At 45.6% G+C, this 27,152-nt stretch overlaps 1 protein-coding gene across 15 annotated transcripts in view; it reads right to left on the reverse strand.

The window, feature by feature from the left end:
* Window positions 1-27,152, reverse strand: part of TBC1D1 (TBC1 domain family member 1) — a 285,275-nt gene that overhangs the window by 40,901 nt on the left and 217,222 nt on the right. For 14 of the 15 annotated variants that reach the window (XM_055086103.1, XM_055086109.1, XM_055086102.1 and 11 more), the window contains 5 exons: window positions 24,088-24,273; window positions 18,016-18,177; window positions 13,379-13,537; window positions 8,132-8,376; window positions 5,930-6,089 (listed from right to left, as the gene is read on the reverse strand). In XM_055086103.1, the coding sequence (XP_054942078.1) occupies window positions 5,930-6,089; window positions 8,132-8,376; window positions 13,379-13,537; window positions 18,016-18,177; window positions 24,088-24,273 (912 nt within the window). The remainder of the gene's footprint in view (window positions 1-5,929; window positions 6,090-8,131; window positions 8,377-13,378; window positions 13,538-18,015; window positions 18,178-24,087; window positions 24,274-27,152) is intronic. The other variant, XM_055086106.1, reaches the window with a different exon arrangement.

The following is a 27,152-nucleotide window of genomic DNA, read 5'->3' on the forward strand; positions in this document are numbered from 1 at the left end:
CCCTGGGAAAACCATAATTCAAAAAGAGTCATGTACCAAAATGTTCATTGCAGCTCTATTTACGATAGCCAGGACATGGAAGCAATCTAGGTGTCCATCAACAGATGAATGGATAAAGAAGATGTGGCACATATATACAATGGAATATTACTCAGCCATAAAAAGAAATGAAACTGAGTTATTTGTAATGAGGTGGATGGGCCTGGAGTCTGTCATACAGAGTGAAGTAAGTCAGAAGGAGAAAAACAAATACCGTATGCTAACACATATGTATGGAATCTAAGAAAAAAAATGTCATGAAAAGACTAGGGGTAGGACGGGAATAAAGAAAGACCTACTAGAGCATGGACTTGAGGATATGGGGAGGGGGAAGGGTAAGCTGTGACGAAGTGAGAGAGTGTCATGGACATATATACACTACCAAACGTAGGGTGGATAGCTAGTGGGAAGCGGCTGCATGGTACAGGGAGATCAGCTCGGTGGTTTGTGACCACCTAGAGGGGTGGGATAGGGAGGGTGGGAGGGAGGGAGACACAAGAGGGAAGAGATATGGGAACATATGTATATGTATAACTGATTCACTTTGTTGTAAAGCAGAAACTAACACACCATTGTAAAGCAATTATACTCCAATAAAGATGTTAAAAACAAAAACAACTGCGGAACTTTTATGAGCATAATCAAATACACAATCCACATCAGCAGTCTTAAGATTAACAACGGTCTTCCAAGTTTTATTCCTTTAGGATCTTGGTTTTTATAACAAATCTACTTACTAGTAGAGTGCTTCTTGTGATTCTGAACTTTTCCAAACTGTAAGAAGAAAACAAAGGGAAATCTGGAGAGGTGGTTTTTTTCTTTAACTTTTTTGGTTATCTTAAAACCAAAACAAAACAGAATACAAAAGGGAAGAAAATGCCCCAAGGAAAGGTGGCTGCCGAACCCAGCCTTAAAGAACCAACAGAAACTCCCCAGTCAAGAAGTCAGGGAGAAATGCTCTAAGCAGAAGGGAAAAGAAGGTGGAAATGCAGAGGCGTGAAAGCACACAGCACGTGCAGGAGCCCCAAAGAGTAGGTAAGGCAGGAGCCCTGGTCATGGGGCCAGACTGTGAAGGGCCAGGCCATTCTACCTTTACCAGCGTGCACACACCAGGGGCACAGAAGGCCTTCTCTTCCTCTTTCCTGAGTAGGTCAACGCGTTCCTTGGTTAGGAGATGATGCCAGTGAGACCGCGGTTATGGGTCTGAGCCTTGCAAGGAAGGGCTAGTTAACTTTAGACGGAGAAAAGCCACCTTTTAAGAGCCACTGACAAGACCATGCTGATGCCCAGCAGCAGACGCTGCTGTGCATGCTGCCAGCCGCAAGATGCCTGACTCACCAGCACTCCTGGAGGCCCGCCCCAGGTGCCCATCCTTCTGACGACAAACCGGCCAGTGGTCTGCGCGAGTGAGGCTGGGAGAGCTCAGCCCCAGAAGCTTCTGTTAGACTAAGGAGGCTTCAAATAAGGATTTCCTTTCGGGACACGACTGAGGAATGTGTCTGAAGGGTTGAAGGAAGGACACCTCAAAGCTTTGCTGAGAAGAAGGGGCTCCCACATTTATCTGACTACACTTAAGGGCAACAGCTGTATCCCTCAGAAACAATTAGCACACCTTTTTCTCCCTCTGCATGTTTTAAAAATTAAGTAATTTTTAAATAATAGTAAAGAAAAAGGTTACCTATAAACCCACCACCCCAACCCAATTACTGTCATTTTTGCCCATTTCCCAATCCCTATACATTTACATACTAGAATTTTTTTTTTTTAAACAATAGTCTCCTTGGAAAAGTGAGTTGATTTCCCACATTTGAAAATCACTGCACAAGGAAGTGAGCTGCTAAGTCTTTCAGCAGCGCGGCAGAAGCCCAGCTCACAACCCTGTGGCCGACTTTCCTTCTCTCCTTTTTTACGCCCACCTAGAAACAGGCAAAGGGGTTCATCAGGTAGGCAGTAGAGGGAACCTTAAATTCAGCTGACGCACCACTTTGCAAATTGTTTGCTGAGAACACCACGAGTAACTACTTTGCTTTGAAGACACTTCGGCAGCCCTGCTATCGTGGTAACGGGTATGGGAACTCTATCTGAAACTCCCCACGACATTAGAAGTGCCATTTTCCTATGGGGGGAAATCATCAAGGCAAAGCACATGGCCAGGAGGTGAACTTATCCTACATCCCTTTTCCAGCCACCTGTGTCTCTGTCGCGGGCCAGCCCTCTCCTGAACTTTCTCTGGGAGGCTGCGGTCCTCCAGCTGTGATATCCCCACATTTCACCAGGAACAGGCAGGAGAGAGATGAAGGATGCTTACAGCCTTGTGGTAAGATGACAGCGCAGACTGGGCAAAGACTCACTTCATCACCGCTGTATCGCGTTACACAGAAGAGCCTTTTCCCTGGCCACCCAAACAGTCTTGTTTCCCAGTCTAGTTTAGTCCTGAAGCCTCTCAGAACCCCTCCCTACATTGCAGGTGGCTTCTGTGTTTGGCCAAACCCTGATCTTTAGATTCCACCTCCTCTCTCATCTACTTGGCAGCACATCCTATAGAAAATGTCAGGAGCCTAATAATAGCACAGCCACCACCTCCAGCAGGAGCAAGGCAGGTCCTATTTTTCAGACTTCTTTCCCACAAAGGTAGACATCAGGAGGTGAACAGAACAAGCATCTCTCCCAGGACCCCTCTACACCCAGACTGGAAAAATACAGGCAGAGGCGATTTTACATTATGTGACACCTGACATCCAGAAGAGTGTGGTTAATTACCATGTAAAGGTCGAGGCACGGGCATCACTGGCAGCTGTCCCTCCAAGTAGTGTATACTTAGTTCGAGGTAAGCTATTAATCTATATATGAGCTATGCTGACTGCAAGCTGAGAATCTGTTACTTACATATAAAATAGTGAATAGTTAACAAAAGTCCCCTTGTTTTTAGGTTTTATCCAGGCCTAAAGGCCTATAATGAAATGGACCCCAGGCCAAAAAAGCCTACAGGATATGTATGAATGGCAGGCTTTGGGATTTAAAACGAAGCTACCCACCAATGCGGAGCTAAGTCACTGATGCTAAATACAGAAATGGTTTTTAAAAAAACCTATCTTTTCTATGGACCTTACCAATAAAATGGTTCACTTTTAACTACTGATAGATGGAATGACCTCACAACACAGTGCTGTCTTGAGTCCCCACTTCCTGCCTATAATCTCAGGAGCCCTGAGCCCTTAGCCAGCTGGACACGAGCCCACTCAGTGCAGCGGGGTTCTGTGGGCTCCAGGACTCACAAAGACTGGCATCGTTACGCATAATGTACAAGAAACTCCAAGACCCACCTCTGACTACATAATATCGAGAAGAAGACCCTGCTTTCACTGGCTTCAGCTTTACTTATGACATCATGAGGATGAGCTTCAGAAAGTTCTGAATATTCTGCAACACAAGGGTTGTCATTTCCAAAGCAGATTTTGTCTGTCTGTTTGATTGCTGTTAATTCATGCCTCTTACCCACTTCTGCAGTGAGGAAAGAGCTCTTCCCCCAGAGCTTTACGGCCCTAGAGCCCAGAACTCTGGGCAGCAGCAGCTTCCGTGCCTGCGGCTGGGGCAGTGACACTCGGCGCTGACCCTTCGGCCCTTCCTGCTCAGCCCTCTCTGTAGAGTTTTCTTCACAAACAGTGTAATTCAGTGCTTGAGCTGTTTTCAAACCATCTAATAACACTTCCTCCTCCCCCTTTCAATCTTCACTGCTCTCCATTACCCTTTCAAAAAAACACAGTAAAGAATCAGGAGAAAAAGTGAAGCAGACTAATGATTTTCTTTTCATTCCAGAGTAAGGAAAGTAAAAAACACAGAAATGTTTGGCAAGAAAGACTGAAGCCTACAGCTAAACATCTTGTAGTTTCTGTGACTCTTTTTTGGTCAACTAAACAGATAATTTTGAGGACTTTTTAAAAAAACTATGGTATAAAACCTTCATGAAATCTCACTAATGATTTGTTTAACCAGGGAAAGAGTGTTTAGTATCAATTATTTTCAGTGCTTATTTTTTTTTTAGGGACAGAAAATAAAAATCAATTTGGGGAGGTAGCTATGCAAAAATGGGAAGAGTAGTGAATATTTTAAGAACCTAGATTCTCCTAGTAAAGCCAAATGGTAAATTCCTTAAAAGTTCTTGTGGACAGAAGTAAATGGTAATAAAAACCTAGTACTTTGGAGGGGGAAAGGAGGAGAGAAGACGGCTCACTGCCCACTTAAAAAGCAAATTTTAGGCGGGCTTCCCAGGTGGCGTAGTGGTTGAGAATCCACCGGCCAATGCAGGGGACACAGGTTCGGGCCCTTGTCCGGGAAGATCCCACATGCCACAGAGCAACTCAGCCCGTGCACCACAACTACTGAGCCTGCGAGCCACAACTACTGAAGCCCGTGCGCCTAGAGCTGGTGCTCTGCAACAAGAGAAGCCACCGCAATGAGAAGCCCATGCACCGCAATGAAGAGTAGGCCCCACTCTCCACAACTAGCGGAAGCCGCGCACAGCAGCAAAGACCCAATGCAGCCTAAAATAAATAAATTTATTTAAAAAAAAAAACAAAAACAAATTTTAGCATTTCTAGAATCTAGACATACAAGTGGTCTGCCCAAAGCTGCCTAAAGTGACTCTCTTTTGTGAACAATCCCTTTAAGATGGTCTCTAATTCTAAAAACTAATCTAAAAAAGTATAAGAGCACAGGTTTTTAAGCTATCAAGTGACTCAACATAAATGGTACTTTAAAACCACTTGGTATGTGATGACAATCAATTTTTTAATAACCTCTTCCTCCACAGTAAAAAGATTAAAAGAACCTGAATTGTCAGAATTATTACTTCATCCTGAAGCAGGGAAAGCACACTGTACAAGAGCTGACTGCTCACAGTATGTCACTCGGCTCCTATCCCTGCCAGGTCAAGGCAGCCTTTTACATTTTTTTAATTTTTAGTTTTTTAAATTGAAGTCTAATTGACAAAGAAGTTTTGAGACTTTGCACATGAACATTCATTTAAAACTCTGACAGAGACAATCTTCTCGAAAAGTAAATCAAGTAAACGGGAGATGGTTTGAAACGTGACCCACCCTCAGTTATGGGGGCACAGCAGTGGGAAGATGACGCGGGGGGCGCGTGAGGACGGACCGTGGGTTGGCGACACAGAGGTGCCTTCGAGAGCACACCGGCAGAGGAAGCGAAGAGCCAAGGGTAGGGGAAGCAGAGCGAGACGAGAAGATGCAGGGGAGACCTAGAAAGAGCAGTGGCCCAGGACCCTCGGTGGAGAAGTCTTAGGGAGCTCAGCGAGCAAGGCCCGGGCCAGAGAGGTCGAGGGAGACGGCTCGGGAGAAACATCTCTGGGCCCCGCGCCAGGCTCCTCGGCCCAGCCTGCAGCAAATCTGCTCCAGGGGGAGACTGGGGGGAGGGAATCGGATCTAAGCCCACAAGAAGGCATCGAGGGGAGGCCCTGATCATCAGAAGTTAAGCAGGTCCTGAAACTCCTGAAGCCTGATCCTCACTAAACTGAGAATGACAAATAGCACCCTGTTTCCTGTAGAAGACCCAGGTATAAAAATAAGAAGAGGGGGCTTCCCTGGTGGCACAGTGGTTGGGAGTCCGCCTGCCGATGCAGGGGACATGGGTTCGTGCCCCAGTCCAGGAGGATCCCACGTGCCGCGGAGCGGCTGGGCCCGTGAGCCATGGCCGCTGAGCCTGCGCGTCCGGAGCCTGTGCTCCGCAATGGGAGAGGCCACAGCAGAGGGAGGCCCGCATACCGCAAAAAAAAAAAAAGAGAGAGAGAGAAGTATCACCACAGAGTGACGACACACTGTTCCCATCTAACTCGAGGACGCGGGTCCTGGCGAACAGACTCACACACACTCACCAAAGACTCTGGCTACGAACCCCAGGGGGAACTGCGAGGCGAACACAGTGAGGAACCAGGGCGCGGCGTAGAGGCTGGGGCCGATCTCGTGCTCCTCCAGGTGATTGTAGAGGTCTCGGTGGTAGTCGTGGAGCAGCCTCGAGAGCTGGTACATCTGGATCTGCAGGGACACACACACAGGGTCACCGTGGGAGATCAGCATCCACCCCACTCGGAGGTGGAAGGACCATGGAACTCTCTTCGTGGCTCCTGAGACCCCTGCTCTCGCCCTCCATCATCCAGCGAGTGCTCGCTGGGGCTGCTGTGGCCAGGCAGGGGCTGGGAAGGGCCCGGTGCGCTCACGGCGGGGCTCCTCCGGCCCCGGCCTTTCTTCTTACTGTTCCCTCGCGCTCCTTGGCTGGGAGAAGCTATGCATCTATCCTGTGGCAACATTTCGTAAACACACATTCTTAGCAAAACCCAAAGCCAGGGGAATCTGAAGTAAAAAGGCAGCCTCTCACCAACAGCAAAGTGAGAGCACAGACTCTGCAGAACGATGCCACTGTATCTGTCGCCTAAGTTCCTGCTGAACGGTCCCCCAAACCACTCAAGAGGAGTACAAGTGTGACTTCCTCAAGTTTACAACACAGGAAAGTTAAAATAAGCTGACAAGCGTTTATCTCGAGATGGAGAAAACTTCTCCAACTGGGCTGGACGTGAGCTCAGGGGGCTCCCTCTTCAGAGTGACGTGGCTCTGGCAGGAAGCCCATGAGGGTCCCGGGGCTCACAGCTTGCCTAGAGCCAGCCCCGACTGAGCAGTCCCTGGCCCGAGCCCAGAGGAACAGTGACCTGGAGAGAGCGCTACAGCTGGATATGTACTGCCCACAATAGGAAAAACTCTTTCCGCGAGGCCAGACAACATAGTTCTCTCAGGTACCAGCTGCGGCTCTTTTGTATCAAAAAGAAATCTAATCTCTAGGCCACCAGCCCAAACACAGCCGTGTGTATACTATACTACACACGACTTGTGTAATATACTATATCAGTATACACTGTTGTATACTATACTATACAAAACTGAAAAATTCCACTCTCTTCGATGGCAGGCGCACCTACATTAAATACGCTAACGGGGGTATGTAGGAAGAACCTGACAGCATGTGTGGAAAGTGTTAGGTGGGCCCAAATCTCCTAGTGAACGGGATGGCTTCCTTCTATGGGATTTAAGTTCACGCGGTCCACACACACAGGTGGAGGTGAAAGGATTTCTAGCCATGTTGTTCAGTGCTCTGGAAAAGTCCTCGGCTGTAACGTACACTTCCTTAAGGCTCTGAAATCAGAGTATCTTGCTGGTAAACAAACACGTAAACACATGTTCCAACATTTAGGAATATCCTCAAAGCAGGATCCAGAGTTCTCCCCATGTCTGAAAGGCGGTGGTAGCAGCAATGGAACACACTGTTGTATGGGGTTTTCTTCTGACATGACCTGCCACCCATCACTCACTCATTCAACAAATACAAACGAGGTGCCCACTTCATCCCAGGCACTAGCCTAGGAACCAGGGACTCAGCCCCAAGACAGGTAAGACCCCTGCCCTCTCATGATATACGCTAAGGAGAGCCAGAAAATAAACAAGTAAATAAATAAGGAAACAAGATAATTTCAGGCAGTAAGTGTGTTATGCAAAAGGAATGAGACAGGATCACGTGACACAGCAAGCCGGGGTGGGTGGAAGAGGCGGGGACACGGCACCTGCGTGAACAGGTGATATCTGAGCTGGACGTGGGATGGCAGGGGTTGAGGGGTAGGGATGGGATCCTGGCAGAGGAAGGAGCAAATAAACTGGGAGGTAGGAATCAGACCACCTGAAGGTGGTTTGACAAAGGGTAAAAGGGAGGGCACCCTGGAGTCAGACAGGCCTAGGTTTAAATCCCAGCTCTGCCACCTGCTAGCTGTGTGACCTGCTCAAATTTTACATAACCTCTCTGAGCCTTAGCTTTCCCATCTCTAAACTGAGCTGATCAACAATGTCTTCCTGAAGTTTGAGGAGGTAAGTGCACATGCAACATCTGGTGTAAGGCCTAGCACAGAGTAAGTTCTCAGCAGTGACAGATGTTACAGTGTTAACTGGTGGTGGGAAAGTTCCTTAGATATACCTGGAAAGGGATCATAAACATTTTAGAGTTCATCTTTATCAAAGACTTAAGGAACACTCTCTACCTGTAAAATAATCATGTCTGGCCGATACTGTTTCCGCAGACCCATGTCAAACATCAGAAACTTGAGCATGTTGAATGCTTCTTCTTCGCCCATATGAAGCAGCAGAATGCCTGCTACAAAGCTGAGACCTTGGCAATAGCCTACTTCCTGGTCTAGAAGCGAGTAGGCCTTCAAAATGTTGTAAAGTGACAGCTGCCCTGCTCCTAGCTGAGCAGAGAAGTATGGATGTGTCGGAAAGGTTCGCCCTGTGAAAACAAAACACATTTGTTGTATTTTGAAAAAAAGAAAGCCTACTGAACCAGAAATCTGATGTCCTTTAGGTTAAAGCAACAGATCTTTACAAGTGGGATCACGTCATAAATCAGCTCTATAAACAAGGTCAGCTGGTTGTTCTTGGAATAATGCTTGCAATTAAAAAATCAGCAATTTATCATGCTTTCAGGTGAAAGAAATGTGAACCTCCTTCGGGCCTGCAGATACCTGGATTTCCATCTAAAACAGGAAGAAGAGTGTCTATCCTCTAAACAGGAGTCTACTGTCCAGAGGAGCGGTCAGCTGTGGTTCTCTACCCAACCCCACTCCAGCACAGGCCCCAATCAGCTCTGCCCAGACTGCTCGTTTCCCTGCAAGTGCTTCACACCACACACACATTTCTCTTCTTTTAAACCATAGGCAGTGCTTTGAAACACAGTGGGGAGCAGTAGGTGTTTTCTTTTAATACAAAACAATTACCTCTCAGAAAGAGGTTAAAATAAAACGCTCTCGACATCCCGATTTTCACAAAAAGCTGGTGCTCAGACAAAGTCTAAAAAGATTTCTTCTGTCCAGGAGGCTTGTGTGGTTGATACCTGTCAAATCCCACCTCCCCCTCTCCTGCTGGAATGTGACTGATGGGAAGTGTGTTTCTAGGGAGCAGAAAAATGCCTGATTAAAGAGATGCTCAGCCAGGGCCACGCCTGGACCCAGGTGAGAATTACAGCCTTGTCTGGATCAGCAAAGGCAGAAGCGCATGGAGGCCACGAGGGAAACATTCACCTTAATTATGTGGTCGCAGCAAAGGGAGGAGGATACATTCGTGTGTTCTTCCTCAGCCCCGTGAGAAAGCACTGAATCAATCCAGATCAGTTTACCTGAACTTGACTTAGGAGGGCAGCAATAGTCTTTTCTTGATTCCTTGTCCTGTGTTCATTTCTCTCACACTGCTCTACCTCTCCCCACAACAAACCTTCCTATACGCACCCTGCACAAGTCACCCCACTGCTGGAAAGCCATGGGGAGCAGTTTCTAAGTCTGCTCTCTGATCCAATGGTGTCCCTCCGTTTCTGGACCTGTTCCAGTGTCCTGGCCAACCCGCCTATCGTGGGAGAGGCCGGACAGCGTCCCAGGGGAGGCACTGACAACGGGATACTCAGGAGAGGAGCAGCTGACAGGGTGGAGGGTGACCTGGAGCCTGAAGGGGGTCTCTAGCTCGCTGCTCAGTGTCTCCCATGGCCTTTCGTGTGGCCATGACTAGATGGGAGGCACAGCCAGAAGGTAGGATACTGGGCAATACAGATTGTCCACCCAGAATGGAGAGCCGGAGAAGAGAAAAGTTACCATTACCTGAGGGCAGCACAAATGGATGTGCTGGAACCCCGCCTAGAGGGTGGGGCAGGTTCCAGAACTAAGGCCACAACATGACTTGTTAAGTGTCATCTGTTACACTGTTTCCTCCTGGCTCAATGGGGCCAACTCTGACAGCATTTCTCCACCTAACCAGAGGAGGGGAAGGCTGTGTTGGTCTGCAGTGGACAAAGCCAAGACAGACAGAAGCCGTACACTGTCCTAGAGGGGACATGATATACAGAGACTAAGAAGAGCAAGGTTCTAGAACTTTCTGCCACTGAGTAGTAGCCTGTAACTTGGGCAAACCACATCACCTCCGAAGTGGAAATAATGTGTCCAGGTTCATACAGGGCTGTGTAAAGCTGAAATCCAACAAAGCTAGAGAATATGGTTCACAAACTGTAAAACGCTGCCCAACTACAAAGTCTATTATTCTCACTCCTTGGAGGAAAAAATATTGCAAACCTAATTAGATTAACAGCTAATTTCAGAAAAGTAAAGCAAAAGCCAGGAAAACAAAAATCCTTGCAAACCCCAAATACCTCCAACCAATAAGCATTCTGTTCTTCTGGCCAGGATATGGATGTCACGTTTTTTTTTTTATTTTGCGGTACGTGGGCCTCTCACTGTTGTGGCCTCTCCCGTTGCGGAGCACAGGCTCCGGACGTGCAGGCTCAGCGGCCATGGCTCACGGGCCCAGCCGCTCCGCGGCATGTGGGATCTTCCCGGGGCACGAACCCATGTCCCCTGCATCGGCAGGCGGACTCTCAACCCCTGCGCCACCAGGGAAGCCCTGAAAGTCACTTTTTAAAGAAAAACTGAAACATGATTTGTTTTTGCTCTGCCCTACACACCTCTGTTGGGCCTTGAGTGAGTCACACTGTAGACTAAATTAAAAAATGCAGACAAAACAACTGACTTGGCAAATACCACCTTGGTGAGAGGTGAGGGGGAAGCAACGGGCAAAGTTTGGAGGAACTTCTAGGCGAGGCCTCCATGAACCCAGCAGAGCCAGAGCCTTGCAGGCAGGGCACCTGGTCCACCACTGGACCTGGGCCAATATTCGGCTCTCCCAGTTCAAGGGAGGAGGGAAGGCTGGCCCTGGAGGAAGCCTGGAGAGACGCACAGATGTCACCTGGGAAATGCACTGTTGGAAACAGAGCTTCTTTGGGACCTTGGGAGGGCACTGAGAAGGCATCCGAACTGGGGGCCGTGACTGGGAAAGAAGTGAGGTGGAGAGACAAGGCTGGTGCAGTCGGGGTGTGGCGTGGGGCTGCAGCTGGCCTTCGGGGTTGCAGAGGGTGAGGGTAGGAGATGGGCAGGGACAGAGAGGACGTGAGTGCAGCCTGGCCCTGCCTGGGAAGGAGGAAAGGCCGAATCTCGGCTCTTGCAGACCCCAGGCCAACTAGAGGAGTGGCAGCCGCGGGCCCCTGGGCAGGGCGGTGCCTGAAGGTGGCTGCGCAAACACAGGTCCCCGGGCGACAGCCCCGCCGAGGCCGTCGTGCTGACCTGGCCTTTTCCTCCCTCTGCAGAAGAGTAACTGCATCTGAGCTACGGGAGGCAGAGGCCCAGTCCTGCACGTGGAACAATGAGGAATATTTACTGAAAGAAAACTGAGAGAAGAGAGGAGTTAGGAGGAAACATCGTCCCCTCCTCCTCCTCCCATCCCGGGGTGGGGGCAGAGACCACGTGTGCTCCTTCCTCCGTTTCAACCTCCTACCCGAAATTTATCTTTTTCTTTATTTCACATGATAGGAACATGTCACTTTTTCTGTTACTCACCACATGAGCAAACACAGCTACTGCCAATTCACAAAACTGCTTCCTTAGGGTCAGCGGGCCAAATGGGCTCCAGCCCCAGGCCTCACATTTTCACTGTCCCCAAGGCGCAATCACGGCCTGTCAACATCACCCTGCACCCAGCCAGCTGTCTCCTAGGAATGCACGGGGCTCCTGGGCAGAGGGCCTCAGGGATGGAGGGGCCTACAGCAGCACAGAGCCGGAGGGGGCTTAGCTTAGGTCCTGGCACTCAGCTGTGTGACCACGGTCAACACTTGACCTCGCTGCGCTTCAGAGACTTTTCTCATTTCTTAAAGAGGATACAGGGCCAATTTTCCAAGGCTGCTGTGAGGGTCACGTGAGATTGGGATGCTAGTGCGGTGCCTCACAGTCAGCATCAAGAGATTTAGTCAGCGTCTACTATGTGACAGGTTCTGTCCTAGGAGCTGGGGTACAATGGCAAATGGCCCCAGTCCAGCCCAAAGAGGGAGGGCTGCATCCTACTGGGGAGAAAGGCAATAAAAAGGTACTGCCACATAACTAAGGACAGTGGAGGGGGGGGTTTAAAAGCACAGGCCTAGAGTCACACTGTTCAGTGGCACACCAGCCGTGTTACTTTGGACAAGTGACTTCACCTCTCTGCATTTCAATATTCTCAGCTCCAAACAAGGATAGAACAACATCTCCCTGATCGTGCTGTGAGGATTAAAGAAAAGAGTTTAAGTAACTTCACCCAACATTCGGTCCAAGGTAAAGTTAAGTACTGGCTTTAAACACTAATGATAACTGTCATAATGATAAATGTGATAAGTACGCTGAGGGGAGTGCAGAGGGTGGGACAAGGCTTAGCAGAGGCACCTAACCCAACCTGAAGGTGGGAGAAGAGGCTGTATCAGGGACAGCTTCTCAGAGATGACGTTTCAACTTAGACCTGAAGAGGGACATTTACGAAATCTACCCTGACGAAGTGCCGTGTGGCTGGACAGAAAAGCCTCGGTACTGCCTGATCCGGCTCGCACCTCACACGGCTGGGAACTGTGCTGCCCCCTCCCGGCTGCAGGAACCCGGTGGGCCCAGAACACGGACTGGGGAGCCCCGGGGTGGCGGCAACCAGGGTGGATGTTCTGGAAGCAGGACCATGTGCCCTAGAAGCGGCAGGGCCGGGAGCCCACGGGGTTGCCCAGGAGCCCTGCTGCCAGCAGAGCCAGAGACGGAGGCTGCTGGGGGCGGAGCAGGCAGGAAAGGATGTTCCCACCTGGGGCCGCTGACAAGACAGAAGGCCTTCTGTCACCATGGCTACAGCCTGCCTCCACAAGTTCTCCACTCTGGCAACTGCAAATGTACCCAAGACACCACTTCCACCTTAGCGTTTTTAAAACTGCTCGAGAGACGAGGCACCTCCCCATTCCCAGAATAAAATCACCCAGGGTGCACTCACAAACTCCTTTCTACAATTTTTCTAATAAATCCTGTTTGTAAACCGTAAAGACTAGGGAGTGGCTCCTGTGATTAAACGCAGCCTCAGCTCTGACACCTGCGTTTCCAGGATGTTCCTTGGGTTGACTGCAAAACCTCCTATCAATATCTGAGTCACTGAACTGAACCATGGTCAGAAATGGAGCCTCCACGCCAGCCACCCTCCATGCTGAGCGGAGATAACAAGCCACCCAGCACAGACGGAGGTTTCTTTATAGACCTGAGAAGACATTTGTGATGACTCCAGGGCTCTGTTAATTGAAAGTCTCAGCAGCAAATTCTGATTGCTAAACCTCAAGGCAGAGCACTAAATAACTCGAACAGTCTCTTCAGACTTTTCAAGTGAGTGAAACTTCCATTTTCATGTCAAATCGACTGCAGGCTTACCGAGGTCGATGAGAATGGAGTGCTGGTGGGAGGTGAGCTGCTTTAAGAGCTCTTTGTATGGCGTGTCCTTTGGCTGCTGTTTACTGGGAAACGGGTGTTTTAGGTGGTATTGCTCTGCTAGGAATTTCCAGATTTCACCCCGGTGATGTCGTGGCACACCTTCAAAAGCAGGGGTGGAAAAGAGAGAGAGGGGCTTCAGGTACAGAATTCAACTTAACGATAAAAACGAGTTGTGCTTCATTCCACTGATCCAACTTCTAGTTCCACTGTGAATTAACAGCATAGGAATGGAAATAAAGCAACCAGAATTCTGCCGTATTTGCTCCCTTCCTTCCTTCCTCCACACTCCCCGCCATTCTTCCCTCACCTCCCTGACCCCCTCCCACCTTTCGTAGTACATATCTACGTACTATGTGCAGACTGTGCTAGACTCTGCGATAAACTGATGAATGACATGAACCCCTAGAACTGGTGCCAGTTAATAAAGTCCTTGGGAAATAACTGCAAGCATGTAAAATGACACTGCGAAATGGGATCTCAGGGACTTCCCTGGTGGCCCAGTGGTTAAGAATCCACCTTCCAATGCAGCGTACGTGGGTTTGATTCCTGGTCGGGGAACTAAGATCCCACATGCCGTGGGGCAACTAGGCCCACGTGCCGCAACTACAGAGCCCATATGCTGCAGCAGAGGATCCCACATGCCGCAATGAAGATCCCAACGAAGATCCCACGTGCCACAACTAAGACCTAACACAGCCAAAAATAAAAAATAAATAAGTAAAAAAATTTGTTTTAAAGTTCAAAAAAGGCCTTCCCTGGTGGCGCAGTGGTTGAGAGTCCGCCTGCCGATACAGGGGACACGGGTTCGTGCCCCGGTCTGGGAAGATCCCACATGCCGCGGAGCGGCTGGGCCCATGAGCCGTGGCCGCTGAGCCTGTGCGTCTGGAGCCTGCGCTCCGCAACGGGAGAGGCCACAACAGTGAGAGGCCCGCGTACCACACACACACACACACACACACACACACAAAAAACAAAACAAAAAAACCAGTGAACTCAGAGAAGGGATAGATGCAAAGAGGTGAGTTTGGACGAAGGAGATCAAGGTTTCCTGGACTCCTTCACTTGTGCCAAGACTCAAGAGTGGGAGAAAGAAGAGAGAAGCCAAGTCAGAGGAAGGGAACCAAGAGCGTTTCCACAGACCTCCCTGGGCACACGGCACATGCAGGAGGGAGCAGGTGGCAGTCAGGCTGGAAGGGCTTTACTAGAGGCAAAACTGAGGGCAAGAAACCTGCACTTTATTTGGTAGCCGAAGGGAGCCACTGAATGTTTCTGAGTTGGGGAAGGAGTAGCCGAATCAAGCTGAGATTCTGGAATACTGATTGGACGTCTTTCTGCAAGCGTGGGCTGGAGGAAGGGGCCAGTGACTGCACAGGGGACGGTCTGCATGAACATGCCCTAGTGGGCATTCAACACGGACCTAAAAACAAGAAAAATGATCTAAGAGCCTCTACCTAATGTTTTAGACGTGATTAACTTAAATACTCAAAGTAATTTTAAAATGTTGTCTAAAACTAAGAAAAGTCCTGTTAAAGTCAATGATGTTACTCAGGTCAAACCTCATTAGAAAAAGCGACTGTTTTGGATCAAAATTCTTGGGTTCATGATTCCACTGTTTCAAGGCCCAAACATGGAAATGGGGAGACAAAGAAAACGGCAGGATAAGACACCAAACCCTCCTCATCTCTGAGGAGTGCTCTTCAGAGAAAAGGAGCCTCATAATCAGGGATTAATCTTCCTTTCCATCCAGAAAAAAAACGTGAGCACTTTGTACCCTTCCCTGCGACTCGGAGAGCCTACCCAGGAAGGTCATTTGCTAGCTTCCCCCAGCCGTCTCTGAGAGCAGATCCTACTCCGGGAAAGAGCCAGCAGCTAACACTCCCTGTGAGGTGACCAGGCGCCATCACCATTCTAAACACGTTACATCATCCCCACAACCTGCTGAGGGAAATACGATGATGCTCCATATGGTGCAGATGGGGAAACAGAGGCCCCTTGCTGAGAAGAGATGCCCCAGCTAGTTGCGGGCAACCCAGGGAGACTGACTGCCATTTTCTCTCAAAGTTCTCACTGTCACACAAGCTGCTACTCAGATGGGTACCAAGGAAAATATCTTACGTTCCTACCTGGCAATTAATGATAAAATCATCATTTGTGAATCTGAACCAGAAAGTCAATTTCATTTATTACAGATTCACAGGAGCTGTTTAGAAGGCATCACTCAGCCATCTCTTGGAAATACAGTATAGTCAGTAATTTGCTTTTACACTATGGGAGAAACACAGGGCCACACTTCACTGCGACCACATCCTACACCTTCTCTGAATGTTTAACTCGGAGTCAACTGGATGACCCTGTGTGGTGGGTTGAGTGGTGACCTCCAAAAAGGTATGTCCACGTCCTGATCACCTGAAGCTGTGAATGTTACCTTATTTGGGAAAACGGTCTTTGCCGAGATAATTAAGTTAGGTAAAGACCTTGAAATGAGGCCATAACCCAGAATGACAATGTCCTTAGAAAAGAGTCACACAGAGGAGAAGACAAGAAGAGGAGGCGATGTGCCCACAGAGGCAGAGACTGAAGTGACGCAGCCATGGTCAAGGGGTGCCGACAGCCACCAGAAGCTGGGAGAGGCCAAGGGAGACCCTGTCTGCGCCCTGGCTTCAGCCTTCTGGCCTCCAGAACTAAGAGAGCAAACCTTCTGTTGTTTTAGCCACCAATTTTGTTATCATTTGTTATGGCAGCAACAGGAAACTAACCCACCCTGATATCTGCCTTTTTATTCTGTTCTGTTTCTTTTCCCCCTACTATTCCTGCTCAGAGATGTATCTGGAGGGGTGGAGGGATGTACAGACACATACACACCTCGTACTTCACACCGTATTAGAAACAAATGTGGGCTGAAAAACAGTCAGCATGTTAAGTGATTAACAGTGGGGCTTTTCACAAAATATTTTTGTCAAACTGGGAAATTTCCCAAGTTATGAGATGACCAATTTCCCCTTATTACTAAATCATTCCCATTATCTTATCAAACCTTTATTTTTGGGAGGAAAAAAATACTGGCCGTCCCTGGACAGTACCACATATTCTGGTGTTTAAGAGAAAGCTTAGATTTTACGATTTAAAAACAAAGGGTCATGCAAATCGGTGCCAATGTGTTTGCTAAGAATGACCTGGAATAGCCTTCCACATGCTTGGTTTTGCCTCCACTCCTAACCCCAGAAAGAAACCTGGCAGTGGACTGGGCCTGCAGGCAGGAAGCCACCCTCCCCCAAGATATAAATACTTTTTAATTTTTACTCACTTTAGAAGTAATATATGCTCACTATTTAAACGTGAAAAAAAACAAAAAAACCTTCTGAAAATACAGAAGGTATAAAGAAGAAAGTGAAAAACCATTCATAACTAGAGGGAACATAAAATTCACCACCAAAAGCGGAAAGCTTTTGAAAGCGAAGGGGAGGAAGACTATTAATTACTGGACAGGTTGTAAAGCAGGGCTATGCCGGGTAACCCGGATGTATGGCCATCCTGTCTACAACTCAGGTATCTGCAAACACGTCAAGGATGTCTTTCTACATATACACATATGGAGATACACAGCTGTACATGAGGCCATGCTGTCCTTTCTCATTTAACGACTGACCTCAGACACCTTTTACTGCCGTCAATATAAATCTACTGCGTTATTTTCAAGGAATATGACATGGGTGTGGTCACGCGGTTGGGGTTTTTCGGGTTCTGCTTTGTTTTTTGGCCATTAAACACTGCCACAGTCCGCACTCTTCCCACTGCAGTACATTTTTGACTGATTCATTTCTAGAACGGGTTTCTATACGTGGCAGTGCTGGGTCAAAGGTGAGCAGAGTTTGCTTCTGGCTCAGGTAGCCTCTTTGCAATCCCACTCCTAGAAAAGTACACTCCAGATTATAAAGTTCTACACCTTGATACCTTTAGAGAAATCGTTTAAAACCAAAGTAAACTTTGAATTATTTAAAATTCCCTAGAATTATTCCTCCTTCTCTCAAGTTGACACCCTAAAATCCTGCCACCTTGATCGAACTTTAACTTGGGATGTTTATAAATCTCTTTATTTCCATCACTTAGGGGTCTCATTAAGAGGAGAGGCCTTCTTACCCACAGAGCATCTTTTATTTCAAGGGCTGCAAAGTAACTGGAGAGCTGGAATCCAAACCTGAGCCTACCTGCCTGAAGTCCGGGCTGGACACTATGTTACCTCCGGAGAGCACCCAGACAGAAGGCACACAATTCACTGTCAGTTTACTATTTCACTCAGCGTATCATCACATCATTACCCAGTTTGTAGGCAACTAAGCCCTTAGGTATTCTTTTGTCTTCCTCCTGTTTCCTTAATTAACTTAATTAAGAAGAATCATGAAAGGTAATGAAACTCACATCAATTAACTAAGACATCTGGAAACAGATTAGGTAAAGACATGATAAATAGGAGAGAGATGGCCACTGAAACTGGACTTAAAAATTTTTTTTATTCCATACTTCTCCCTAGTCATCAGTGAGGGGTGAGGCCGGCTGGACTGATTCCTAGTTAAGCTTACCTTGTCCAACAGCCGAGTGCATTTTTTCCATGTCAAACTTAATTTTTGATCTTCCTGGAGTGGTAAGCATCTTTTCCCACACTGTAGTTACTTCTTTAAGACAAGGAGTGATTTCTTCATAATCAAGCTTTAGGCGCTTGTTCAGCAAATCATTCTCAGAGGCTAGAACAGACAATTTAAGAGCACGTTAGTGAATGCTACAGCTCCGTGTCTCCTACTTCACAGCACGGCTGCCTGCTCATCGCCACCGCTGAGACGTCAAGCAGCTACAAGCCAGCTTAACAGGTCCAAGGTAAAGACAAGGTTCCTGCCCCACCACAGCTTCCTTATGTTGGAAGAAGCTAAACACCTAGGAGGCATCCTTGATTCCTCTTAGTCCTTCACCCCCAGTGGATTCTGCTGGCTCTACTGCTAAAATACACCCCACACCTATCCAATTCTATCCATCTCCACAGCTACCCTACTAACCAGAGACATCTCAAGGGCAGGAACTATGTGTTAGAATTCCCAGTGCCTGGCATGATGAGCTCTCAACAAAACTTCATCTAAACTAGGAGAGGCTCTCCGAGGATAGTTCCTTCTTATTTAGAGCCAAACCTCCTTTAAGTAGTCTCTACCCTTCGTCACATTTCTGCTGCCTGGGGCTGAACAGAATAAATCTACCCTTTTCATGTGGCATCTCCTCAAATATAGGAAGACAGCTATTATTTCCTACCAACCTTATTCTGCTTACAGCTGCATTAAGAAGAATTATACCTAAATTACCAAACTAGGGGGGGGAGGGGGCAGGGGATCTAAGAAGGATTAAAACTGACAACCTCCCTCCCACCTAAAACCACTAAATCCTATTCAGACAAGGTGGTAACGTTGTCAGCCCCCATATCCACTCCACAGCCCATCTCTGATCTAGACTGTGAGTTTATTGGGAAAGCAAGTAGGATGCATTGCTAAGCATAAGCCAACATATAGGCTTCTGCAGAGCTGTAAACTTGTCTTTTTTATGATAACAATAAACACTATATGTCTTAAGTACTTTATATTTAGTAACATTTAATCTTATTTTTCTCTTTTCCTTTCTTTTTTTTTTATTGGAGTATAATTGCTTTACAATGTTGTGTTAGTTTCTACTGTACAATGAAGTGAATCAGCTATATGTATACACATACCCCCTCCCTCTTGGACCTCCTTCCCACCCCACCCCCCATCCCGCCCACCTAGGCCATCACAGAGCACTGAGCTGAGCTCCCTGTGCTACACTGCAGGTTCCCACTAGCTATTTTACGCATGGTAGAGTGTATATGTGTCAATCCTAACCTCCCAATTCGTCCCAACTCCCTTCCCCCGCCCCGTGTCCACGCATCCGTTTTCTACGTCTGTGTCTCTAGTCCTGCCCTGCAAATAGGTTCATCTGTAGCATTTTTCTAATCTTCAGGACACTGTGAGGCAGGGTTCTCTGGATAAGAAGACTGAGCCCCTCCCCCAAGGCCCAAGCAGGAAGCGGAGTGAGCCTGGGCCCCTTGCCTTTCTCCACCACACTGCAGAACTTGCTGTGATTAATTATACACATTTTCTGAGACTAGGCAGGTATCAGTTAGGGGCCTTACATGTTTGATAGAATCCAGTGGAGCTATCTGGACCTAGACTTTTCTTTGTGTGAAAGAGTCTCAGTACAAATTTTATCTCTTTAACAGATATAGGGCCATTCAGACTTCTTTTTCTTATTTCAGTTTTGATAAATTGCACCTTCCAATAAGTTTGTCCATTTCATCTAAGTTGTTAAGTTTATTGGCGAAGAGTTGTTCTTCATCCCAGAGACACTAAGTCAGTGCACACCTCGCACAATCTGCTCTCCCCTCATCCCACAAATACACACTCCCCCGCCCCAACTTTTATTCTGGAGGAGACCGAGGCTGAGCAGGTTCACTATTTTGTCCAGGGCCGCAGAAGTAGGATGTGCTGGGTGCAGGATTTTTGCACCCTGAATTATTTTTTAAACAGGAATTACAGCTATTTCATTGAGTTGCTCCTGTGAGGATTAAGTGAGATGAAATATACTAACCATCTACAAGATGTCTGCTAATTAGCAAGTGCTCCACAAATTACCAAAAATATAAAAGCAAAAAAATCAAAATAATGTTGCTTTACAAACCAAGTGCTGATAACATGAAATATTTTCTTTTTCCCCATTAGAAATTGAGCAAATGATAATAGCTCAAAGAATCTGGCTAATGCTAACCTGACAGTAAGATCTTAGTCATCTTATGCATGGTTTCTGTACTTAACTGACCCAGTTACTGCCTTTAAGAGTAAAAACGCATCAAAAGATGGCGCTGAAAAGGGCTGCAGAGATCCCTTGTCCAGCCTCTCACTTCATGGAAACAAAAACTGAAGTTCAAAGTGAGCAAGGGACTTGCCCAAGGTGATTTACTAGCTGGTGGGTGGCCAGGAGACTCTAGGCCTACTGCTGCCTCCTTCTCATCTTCTGTGATTCTTCATCTTGTCTTTATTCTTTTCCTTCTTACTTTGAAGAACACATTTTCAAGGTCTTGCTAAATAATTCCCTGTGTGTATGTGGAGTTCAATTTTTTTTTAAATGTCAACCCTCAATTTCTCTCAGCTTCTCATCTACACATAGTAGATGCCATTAGAGCTGAGCTAACCCTTGTGGCACATAAGGTTCAGGGCCAGCCCTGCCAAACAGTGACTGCAAGCAGTACAAGGCTCTTGGGGCCAAATGTACATTTCTCTGGCAGTGAATTCTGCTGTGAGCACGTCTGGATACTAAAGAGCCCAGAAAGCCACAAGAGGAACCTACTCTGAAGTCAACAGAACAAAAATATCTGGCCAGAAAATGCAGCTGAAAAGGCTTATTAAGCTATGTATTTTGCTGTTGGCCCAAGCAACAGCCTGCCATTTCAGTATCCTGACAACACTGCTCCCTAAAACCAGTGGCCTCCAAAATGCCTTATCAAGCAAGGCAGATGGTGCAACCCCACAACAAACATCAAGGCTCTAAGGCAAGAACTTGAGATACAAGACCAAACTCTTTTATTAAATAAATGTCTGCAAACCCATGTTTAAGAGTTTCTGGGGCTAGGAGAAACCAGGACTAAATGAGATCAAAATGTAACTTTGCAAAAGAGTCATCTAATCGCCATTTACCGTGGATGTGAGCTACAACCTGGACTGCAGACTAATAATGTTCAGGTCTGATTATGTCACCGCATAATCAGGTGTGCTGTGGCTGTCTGTCCCAGTTCTGCTCTATTAGCAACTGCCTTCACGGACAAAATGCTCTTCCAACTGCCACCATCACTTGAAAACTTAGAAAGGGAAGGAAGGCTAAGAGGCTGGGAGTCTCAGTAATTAAATGATGCCCAAACTTGTAGAGATTTTAGAAAAACTGCACTCAATATCTAATTTTTTTTATAACCAACGTGTAGTACTTGTTTAACTAGGAAAATATCTTTTAAAAATATCTTCAATGATAATCAATTAAAACTCAAAATTCACTGTGTTATCATTATGCCGATGTAGTACCTGCAACATTAAATTATATGACTCAGTCCCATAAGCAATATAGTGCTGACCAAAACCCATGGTTGTGGTGAGTCACCCTGTTGTCCTGCATCAGGCTGCTCCATCATATAATGGGGGAAATGGCCTTGCAGAGGGTGCTGAAGAGGACTGAGGGCCCGGGAGAGAGGCCATGCATTTCAGTCCCAACACCACTGAAAATTAGCTGTTTAACTTTTGAGGAAATCACAATTCAGCTTCCAATGGTCTACAATGAAGTGAAACAGATTTAGATGACGTGGTTTGATTCTTTCTTGAACGCAGTGCTCCCGGAATAGTAATAAATATTTGATCCATATATTCAAAAGCCAGGAAAAAGGCTTAACCATAGGAAGAACCTCCTCCTATATGTTCCTCTCATTTCTTTCCTAAAAAGCATGCAATTCAGCCTGAATTCTTGATCAACTGCAAGAGCCACTTCCAGCTGCAATTTAACCTTCCTTTAAAAGTAACTGAAAAAAAAAAAAACAAAAAAACATGCGATAAAATGACTGTCTCTCTAGTGCACTCCTGGTTGGTTCTTGTCAAATCTTGCTTCTGTATTTAATGATTCTGTGCCCGCCATGCCACCCCAACAAAACTTACTAAATGTTTTTAGGCCATTCATGATCAGGCTCTTGTTGCTGATTATTTTTCTCAGCAATATAGGTACTGTACACACTGACACAATGCTTCCTAAATGATATTTAGCAAGTTTATTATGCTTTCACCACCAAGATAAGCGTATGTTGGACTTTACAGAGTTAAGGAGAGGAATAAATTCAAACACTAAAAATAAGAGACCACATAGGACAGAACTCTGCTGGATGAAACAAGGAAGCAGCAAATGAGGATGCTGGCAAGGGCTAGTGAACAAGAGCAAGGTGTTCCAGGTACCTTAGGAAACTCTTCCCTGCCCATTCTAGTCTGCCTGGTCACCATTTACATGGCTTTACAAAAGCTTTGCCACTGTGGCAATCTGATCTTGTCTCATCAGTCACAGTCACGATTCCTCCCAACACTCCCAAGAAGCCAGCCAGCATCCTTCCCATTTTAGAACTATGCCCTGATTTTCCGTAGCTGCCATCTGCAAGAAGACTGGCCAGGAAAAGCATTAAGGTTTATGACCTACAAGATGAATATAAGTGCCTTTTTACTTTTCAACAAAAAACCCCACCAACATACACATGATTATAAGCGCTGTGCTCCAAAGCTGTCATTTAGTCGATGGAACACTCAGCGATGCCATCACTATTTAAATCTCTTTTAGACATCTGCTTTTAGAATTACCTTCAAGAACATACAAGAAAATGGTAGAAAAATAGACTTGGAAGAAAACTTAGCATTCACTGCTCTAAACTCCCCTCACCATGGCATCCCTTTCCATAGCAGCCTCATGGGATGAGCTGTCTCTCTCAGCTTCAATACTGGGTACTGGAGAGCCCACTACACCCATAAGTAGACAATTCCAACTGCTCAACTACTCTCTTATCAAAAGGTCTTATTACTTTGTACTTGACTCTTGTTTTTGGTCAAAGATGACATACTTATATGGACAATGAACCCTATTCACCAGATTTGGTGTCTTAACTTTCAGCTCTATACAAACATCACAATAAAAGGTGAAGCTCTGCAATCAAGGAGGAAGTTAATTCCAAAATTGCTCTGGACAGGGCCACCATGTACTACTTGTATAGCCTCCCTTTTAAAGAGTATGTTCAGATTTCCCAACCAAAATCCTCCTTATTTTATATCCAGGCAGCTCTCTGCACTCCAAGACCCGTGCTCTTTGCAGTATACCACCCAGGGTACATACAACTCAGCTCCTTAGCTACTTCGCAAATAATATTTATTGGTTCATATGACTATGGAAACAGGAAATGAACAGAATCTAAACTTTCAAAGTTCATGGCTTATTTTGACCCTAACGTAACCCTGGCCTTCTCTGAGCATTAGTTTCCTCTTCAGGCTATACCTGCCTTCTAGAGTAGTTACCAGGATTAAATGAGTCTGTCCTTATAAAACCTTGTTATCAGTACAGGTAGAGCTCAGCTAACTTGAAATCTAGTTCTCTATTTTTCAGGTTACCTGCCACTCACTAAAAACACACATAGAGTGAGGTTATGAACTTTAATGATTTAGGTAGGATCAGTTCATACCTAGTATCAGGCAAAAACTACGGTTGAGGACAAAGCAGGGGGAGAGAGAGAAAGAGGAAAACAAAAGACACTTTTCAGAGAGTTAAAGCTGACATTTGAAGGGTGTCTCTCAGAAGATTTAATTCAATATAATTGGCGAGATTATCATTAAATCTCCAGAAAGTGAAAAGTACTAACTTTGCTTTGGAAAAGTAACAGGTATTTAATATGCATGTGTGTATGTATGTATGTTAGAGTACCTTGCCTTTTTCTTTTTTTTTTAAAGAATAACATGCTTATGTCTGATATGCTTCACTTTAGAGTCAGGACAAATTAAATCATCGTCAGGCCTGTTAAATATAAAAAATGGCAAACCAACCTTGCAGCTTCTGATTTTCCTTCTCCATCCTGAGCAGCAGTATCTGTTGTAGAATGGCCTTTTGCCACAGCTCTCGAAGTTCACGAGATGTCCTTTTCTTTTCCTCTGGGACAGGGCCAAAGGGTCCATCTTCACAAACTGGTTCTAGAGGAGATCGTGGGGGAAGCTCTCCCAACTCTGAATAATCTGGGGAGGAAAAAGCACATTTCAGAATGGTCATTTTTCTTTTTTTTTCCTTTTTCTTCCTCTTTGTTTTCTTTTTTTAAGTGAAGTACAGTTGCTGTACAATATTATATAAGTTACTGGTGTATAATATAGTGATTCACAATTTTTACAATTATTTTTTAAATTAATTTATTTTTTATTGGAGTATAGTTGCTTTACAGTGTTGTGTTAGTTTCTGCTCTACAGCAAAGTGAATCAGCTATATGTAGACATATATCCCCTCTATTCTGGATTTCCTTCCCATTTAGGTCACCACAGAGCACTGAGTAGAGTTCCCTGTGCTATACAGCAGGTTCTCATTAGTTATCTATTTTATACATATTAGTGTGTATATGTCAACCCCAATCTCCCAATCCATCCCACTCTTCCTCCCCACCTTGGTAACCGTAGGTTTCTTTTCTAATCTGTGTGATTCACAATTTTTAAAGCTTATACTACATTTGTAGTTAATATAAAATATTGGCTGTATTCCCTGTGTTGTGTAATATATCCTGTAGCTTATTTTATACATAATAGTTTGTAGCCCTTATTCCTCTTCCCCCCTCATTCTCCCTCCCCGCTGATAACCACTAGTTTGTTCTCTATCTGTGCGTCTGCTTCATTTTTGTTATATTCACTTGTTTGTTGTATCTTCTGGATTCTACATAAGTGAGATCATACAATATTTGTCTTTCTCTGTCTGACTTATTTCACTTAGCATAATGCCCTCCAAGTCCATCCGTGTTGCTGCAAATGGCAAAAATTCATTCTTTTTTATGACTGAATAGTATTCCACTGTACACAAATATACCACATCCAGAATGGTCATTTTTTTCAATAAAAATTTATATTTAAACATAGTGCCTGATCAGAAAATTCTGCTCATTCAGATGTTACACAATGATATCACCAAATTTAAAAATCAAGTTTTAATATGCATTGAAAAAACTACACCTGCACCACAAACATCAAACAAATTATACATCAAATAGTAATAAGCAAAAGTCGCATCAGCTGAGGAAATGTTCAAAGATATCTACTTTGTAAGGTATGATACTTTATCTTCTTCTGAGTTAATGAGTGTATTATTGATAACAACAGCAAACATTCATACAGTGCTCTATACCAGATTGTTCTGAGGGTTTTATATATAATAATTTATTTAACACTCAACCACCCTATATTCAGTTTTAAAGAGAAGCAAACTAAAGCACAGGAGTTTACGTGCCTTGCCCAATGCCACACAGCTAGAGAATCGTAGAGTCAGGGTTGGAACCCAAGCAGTCTGGCTTTCATGTACATTCTTAACCACTGTGTTGTATATAAGGCTAGGTGTTTTTAAAAAAGATTAAAACTTACTTAACAGCCAAGAGTAACACTGACCACTAATAAATCCTCTACCAAGTGCTTGGCACCACGCCAGGTGTTTTATATGGACAGACTCATTTCATCCTGATGCCAACTCCAGAAGGCAAGTATTAGCCTGAAGAGAAAACTATGGTTCAGAGAAGCCAAGTAATTTGCCCAGGGTGAGACAATGAGTAAGTTCATGCTTTCTGTAGATACCCCTACAATTTAGATATGCCTACAATTCAAATGTCTCCTATGCCATCAATTTTCAAATTTCTATTTCTTAGATGAAATCTCTTTACAGTTCAGGAATTTGTGCCTTTCCCAACTGCAGGCACTCTGCTGCTGGTACAGTGTTGTTGTATCTCACTAATACCTTACGGACACGCACAGAGACCATCCCACCGGTTCACTATGAAACTAGCGAAGTTCCCACACAAGTGGACCTCATCTGACACAGTGCATTGTTAACACATGCCATGAAAAGCCCCGCACAAGCAACCTGAGTCTCACAACCCCCCCCCGTAAGACAATACACTATCTCTTCCATTCAACAGCTCCAACACAATTCCATGTTATGACTAATTTATAGAACAGCATCACCATTGCTCTTTATCTAAAGCTGGGTTTGTTTTTCTGCTATGAAATCAAGTACAAGCTACAAAATGTTTAATTTCCTAATGTAACTTGTCCATCTTAACTCCTCTTGCAAGTACAGGATTTTTAAACAAATGATAAGCCATTAAGAATGCCTTATAATCTCTGTAAGCATTTAAATGCTTATCATCACATTTTTATTTATGTTTATTTCATTAAGACCCTGTAATTAAAATTCTGCTTCTTTTGGAGGTAAGAAATAGACCGTTTATGCATGTTACAGGAGGATGCTCACGTGTAATGGTCAATATAATAGCAAGAATTAAAATTGTCTATATTGTATGATCTCAATTTTATAAGTATTATGAGAGGCAGTACAGTTCCGTGATTAATAGGTCAGGCTCTGGAGCCTGGCTGCCTGGTTTTTAATCGAGACTCTGCATTTATGGATTTTGTGATCTTTAGCAAGTTGCTTAACCTCTTAGTGCCTCAATTTCCCAATCTGTTAAGTGGGAATAACAGCACCTCCCTCATAGTGGTGTTATAGGGATTGAGTTAATACATACCATACAAACCACCTAAAACAGGCTCCAACACACGGTAATACAGTGAACATTAGCACTTATTGTTTGCTATCACATATTCATTAAGGGCACAGAAAAAAATACTGGAAGGAAACGCATCAAAATTTAGTCTCTCAACATTGTAAGCTCTGAGAAGGCTAGAACCTTGCCACCTTGTCGACGGGGGTCCAACACCAAGCAGTCCCTGGCACCCAGCAGATGCTTGGCAAATAATTGTTGAATAAAAGAGATAGGGGCTTCCCTGGTGGTGCAGTGGTTGAGAGTCCGCCTGCTGATGCAGGGCACACGGGTTCGTGCCCCGGTCCGGGAGGATCCCACATGCCACGGAGC

Source organism: Physeter macrocephalus, chromosome 7 (genome assembly GCF_002837175.3).
Source record: "Physeter macrocephalus isolate SW-GA chromosome 7, ASM283717v5, whole genome shotgun sequence".
Taxonomy (NCBI): domain Eukaryota; kingdom Metazoa; phylum Chordata; class Mammalia; order Artiodactyla; family Physeteridae; genus Physeter; species Physeter macrocephalus.